This window comes from Typha angustifolia, chromosome 13 (genome assembly GCF_048772165.1).
Source record: "Typha angustifolia cultivar Huaian chromosome 13, ASM4877216v1, whole genome shotgun sequence".
Taxonomy (NCBI): Eukaryota; Viridiplantae; Streptophyta; class Magnoliopsida; order Poales; family Typhaceae; genus Typha; species Typha angustifolia.
Window position 1 is genome coordinate 7130745 of NC_133251.1, and position 4928 is coordinate 7135672.

The 4928-nt window shown below is 44.8% G+C and overlaps 1 protein-coding gene across 1 annotated transcript; it reads left to right on the forward strand.

The window, feature by feature from the left end:
* Positions 1 to 237: 237 nt before the first annotated feature.
* Positions 238 to 4225, forward strand: LOC140774626 (tyrosine-sulfated glycopeptide receptor 1). Its single transcript, XM_073117701.1, has 2 exons — positions 238 to 494; positions 591 to 4225. The coding sequence occupies exon 2, from the start codon at positions 803 to 805 to the stop codon at positions 3995 to 3997; it is 3195 nt and encodes a 1064-aa protein (XP_072973802.1). The 5' UTR covers positions 238 to 494; positions 591 to 802; the 3' UTR covers positions 3998 to 4225.
* The last annotated feature ends 703 nt before the right edge of the window (positions 4226 to 4928 follow it).

Genomic DNA, 4928 nt, shown 5'->3' on the forward strand with positions numbered 1-4928 from the left:
AAGGGCCCAAATAGATGTTGCATGACTCAATCGATAGCACACTTTCCTTTTTGTTTCCTTCCGGTCTCTTGACCGTAGTGCAAGGTTAGTAAATAATTAATCAAGTAATTAATGTACTAATAAAGCACCATGAAGATTCCAGAATCAGCTTACCCTGCAAGTAGCACTTCGTATGTATGCAAGTTTAGACTTGAAGTTTCCTCTTCCCCTCATTATTGATAATCTAAAAGTGACGACTACTGGAGGAGTAAAAGAAAAGAGCACTTAGGAATGGAATGCAAGGAAGGTCGAAAGTGTAAAGTGAAGGGAGACGTCGCCAATAAAACTAAATACATGGAGGTCTTAGTCGTTTGACTTCTTGAGGTGTGAAGAGATAACGAGTGACCGATTCTCCTCCTAATCTATTACTTCCATTATAGCAGCCATTTTCCAAATCAAGGTGTGTACAGAAAGATATTTCAATTGGTCTCATCGCCTAGCCTGGAACTCCTGAGGTGGGTCTTCTTTGCCAGCTTCACACGCTAATTCCATCATCGTTTAGAATAACGTCTAGAATGCAAAGAAGAGTGCTAACAACCCTTATTTTACAGGCAACCATTGACTACATTCGTGATGATTATTTCTATCTTAAACTGCCTTACCTCCGTTCCTCATTGGAGGAAGGGGGAAGGAGGAAGACTGGAAGAGAGATAGAAAAGATAGCTAGCTACTTGATCCCCTCTTAATTGGTGCCCTCAATTCAATGCCCAACAAATCCCACAGGGTAATCTTCCATCTCTTCATGTGATGCTTGTGATAAGCCATGCCACAACTACTACTACTACTTGCTGGTCGTAACCATAGCAACAACCTCTTCATATCATGTTTTATGCCCATCACCATCCTCCTCTTCTTGGCTTCTCCATCGAGTGCCTGTTCACAGTTGGATAGGGAGTCCCTCCTCTCCTTCCTCGCTGGTCTTTCACCCACCGCCAATAATAGCCTTCTTGGTTCGTGGAACAGCTCAGACTGCTGCTTGTGGGAGGGGATTGAATGCAACACCAATGGAGCAGTCACTCGCATTTCGCTGCCGGCCAAAGGACTCAAGGGAGAGATCTCCCCTGCACTCGCTAATCTGACGCAACTCTCGTATGTTGATCTGTCCCACAACTGGCTAACTGGTACTCTGCCTTCGGCGTTACTGTGGTCCAGCAGCATCATTACATTAGATGTAAGCTTCAACCGCCTTGCCGGAGGACTACCTGAGCTTTCTTTGTCGTCCCATGGTGGCCTTCCCGTGAAGGTATTGAATGTCTCGAGCAACTGCTTCACTGGACCGTTCCCATCCTTCAGCTGGAGGCTTACTCGGAATCTTGTGGCGCTCAACGGCAGCGGGAATAGCTTCACCGGTCTGATTCCCGCTTCTCTTTGCAGTGCCTCACCCAACCTCGTTTTTCTAGACCTTTCGCGTAACCAATTCGGCGGCAACATTCCTGAGGGATTTGGCAATTGCTCAGAGCTGAGGGTGTTCGCAGCTGGCCACAACAACCTCACCGGAACTCCCCCTGGCGACCTCTTTGAAGCGGCATCACTACAGCAACTTTCCCTTCCTTACAATCAGTTGGCCGGTGTCCTTGACGGCGAACTCATAGCCAAGTTCTCAAATCTGATCACACTTGATCTTGGAGACAATGAACTCCGCGGGCATCTCCCTGAATCTATCAGTCAGCTCACAAAATTGGAGCATCTGACCCTATGTAACAACAGACTGTGGGGGAACCTGCCTTCTTCCCTCACTAACTGTACTAGTCTCAAGGACCTGAATCTCAGGGCCAACAACTTCAGTGGTGAGCTTTCCGCTTTCAACTTCTCCAACCTCTCCAACCTTAACACGATCGATTTAGGTTACAATAACTTCGCCGGCAACATTCCGGAGAATATCTACGCCTGCAGATCCCTGAATGCAATGCGGCTGTCTGCTAATCAACTAACGGGTCAGGTCTCACATGAGATGATCAATCTGCAGGCTCTGTCCTTCCTATCATTGTCTATTAACAATATGACAAACATCAGTGGCACGCTCAACATCCTCAAGAGCTGCAAGAACATTTCAGCGATTCTACTTGCGGAAAATTTCAAAGGCGAAGTCCTTCCCGATGTTGATTCGGTCAGCGGGTTCGAGAATCTCCAAATTCTGAGCTTCGGAAATTGCCAGCTGACTGGCCAAATTCCTTCCTGGTTATCCAAGCTCACAAATCTGGAAGTCCTCGATCTGTCTGGGAATAAACTCACTGGAACAATCCCCAGCTGGTTCAACACCCTCCCTAAACTCTTTTATCTGGACATATCCGGTAACTATTTGTCAGGAGAAATTCCAAAAGCAATCACGGGGATGCCGCTGCTGGCATCGGAACAGACTGTTGCCCAGTTGGACCCAAGTTATCTTGAGCTGCCCGTCTTCTCGACGAATTATAATTCATCGGATCTCCAGTATAATAAGCTGTCAGCTCTGCCTCCAGCTTTGAAGTTCGGGCACAACAACTTTACTGGTGTCATCCCTCCTGAAATTGGTAGATTGAAGAAGCTCCAAGTGCTAGATCTCAGCAGCAACAACTTATCAGATGGGATTCCTCCGCAGCTCGATAATCTGACCAACTTGGAGAATTTGAATCTGTCCTCAAATCACCTTACAGGCATGATTCCTCCATCCCTTAACAAGCTCAGCTTCCTGGCAAAATTTAGTGTTGCTGACAATGATCTAGAGGGGCCGATTCCATCAGGTAATCAGTTCGATACATTCCCAAGCTCGAGCTTCCTTGGGAATCCCAAGCTGTGTGGCTCTCAAATTAATAAAACTTGCTCCAACAGTACCTCCGGAGGAGTGGTTGCTCTTTCTCCCAAACGGACCAACAGAAAGCTTCTTTTTGTAGTCTCACTCTGCATCACCTTCGGAGGGTGCCTTGCACTTCTCCTGCTAGCATATTATCTGTTGTCCACTAAAAATATCACCAATGCAGAAACAGGTAGCAGTGACAGCATATTAACCTACAATTCGACATCAGAGGTTTCAAGTGTCAACATTAAGGAATCCACTATGGTCATGGTACCTCAGAGCGATCATGAAATAAAAGACCTCACTTTCTCAGACATCTTAAAGGCGACAAACAACTTTGACCAGGCAAACATCATCGGTTGTGGAGGTTATGGGCTAGTCTACAAAGCCGAGCTCGACAATGGCATGAAGCTCGCAATCAAGAAGCTGTCTGGTGACATGGGCCTGATGGAAAGGGAATTCAAGGCAGAGGTAGAAGCCCTGTCCATGGTCCAGCACGAGAACCTGGTGCCCCTGCAAGGCTACTGCAGCCAAGGAAGCTTCAAGTTTCTCATATACTCCTACATGGAGAATGGTAGCCTGGACGATTGGCTGCACGACAGGGATGACGTCGGAATGGTCCTCGACTGGCCTGCCAGGCTGAGGATTGCACAAGGATCGAGCCGGGGTCTGTCTTACATCCACCAGATCTGCGAGCCACACATTGTCCACCGTGACATCAAATCCAGCAACATTCTTCTCGACAAAGAGTTCGAAGCTCGGGTTGCTGACTTTGGCCTCTCCAGGCTGATCCTTCCATATAAAACCCATGTAACAACTGAGTTAGTTGGTACCTTAGGCTACATACCTCCTGAATATGGGCAAGCATGGGTTGCTACATTGAGGGGTGACGTCTACAGTTTTGGGGTAGTCATGCTGGAGCTAATCACCGGGAAACGGCCTGTTGAGGTGTTGCCATCGCAGTCGACGGATCTCGTAGGGTGGGTGCAAGATATGAAATGCAAGGGTGAGCAGATTAAGGTCCTTGATCCCCTTCTGAGAGGCAAAGGGTATGAAGAGCAAATGTTGCAGGTTCTTGATGTTGCCTGCATGTGTACTGATCAGAACCCCTTCAACAGACCAACCATCAATGAAGTAGTAAGTTGGCTTGACAACATTGATAACATCGTGGAGGCACAAATATAGTTAAAACTTTTCACCTCAAGAATTTACAAGAATATGTACAGATTCTGAATCTCTTTAACTAGGATTGATGTATACAGAAAGGAGTTGTCCTGATTCAAATAAAAAGACATAACTAGAACAGCCGAGAAGATCATTGTTCCATGTTCCTAAATGTATATATATTTTTTGAATATAAATATCCTTGTTCCATATATATTGGAAGATGGATTAAAGTTTTGTAATCTGAATCATCTCTCCAGAAGATTTTCGGAAGCTTACTTGTATAGTTTGCAATAGTTGAAGCAACTAAAAAGTCTACTATTGCCAACCGTATCCCAAAGAAGTCAATTTCGCAATTGTTCAAGGAGGAATTAGTGATATAGTTATCTATTGAAATGCAATGCCTTAGAGCCCACTTAGTGATCCCCGATTTTCTAGTAATGTCAGGCACTTCTAGTGCTATCTAAACACCTGAGCCATCTTTTTGAATGCTTTTCAATATCATCCTTGTAAACCTTGTCTTTTTCAGTAACACAGATCATTTAAATATATCTGAAAGCTGAGATAGATTCAAAATAATTAATAGATTTATGACTATCTGCAACCTAACATTAATCCTTCAGGAATTGATGGCAAATATTTGGCATATTTAACCATACCTTCCCTACTGCAGCTTAAGCATTCACATAGGAGCAACACTTTTATAAATCTGTAGTCATGAGAAAAAATGACGAGAAGTTTCGACCTAGGGACTGGTTCTTGCCTCTAAAACGCAGTTTACAAAAAGCCAACCGATGCTTAATCCCAAGCAACGCATCATATTTGGTCTCAAAAGCTATGTATATCAGTTATAATGGTTACCAATTAACAAATTCTATAGCACATCCTGACATATATGATTGACACCCCAACATTACGAGAAAGCTGTTAGGTTCCCTACGTTTATCTAGAG

What these genes read in the sequence shown, in the direction of transcription:
- LOC140774626 (XM_073117701.1), top strand. Translation starts at nt 803, where the DNA reads ATGCCACAACTACTACTACTACTTGCTGGTCGTAACCATAGCAACAAC.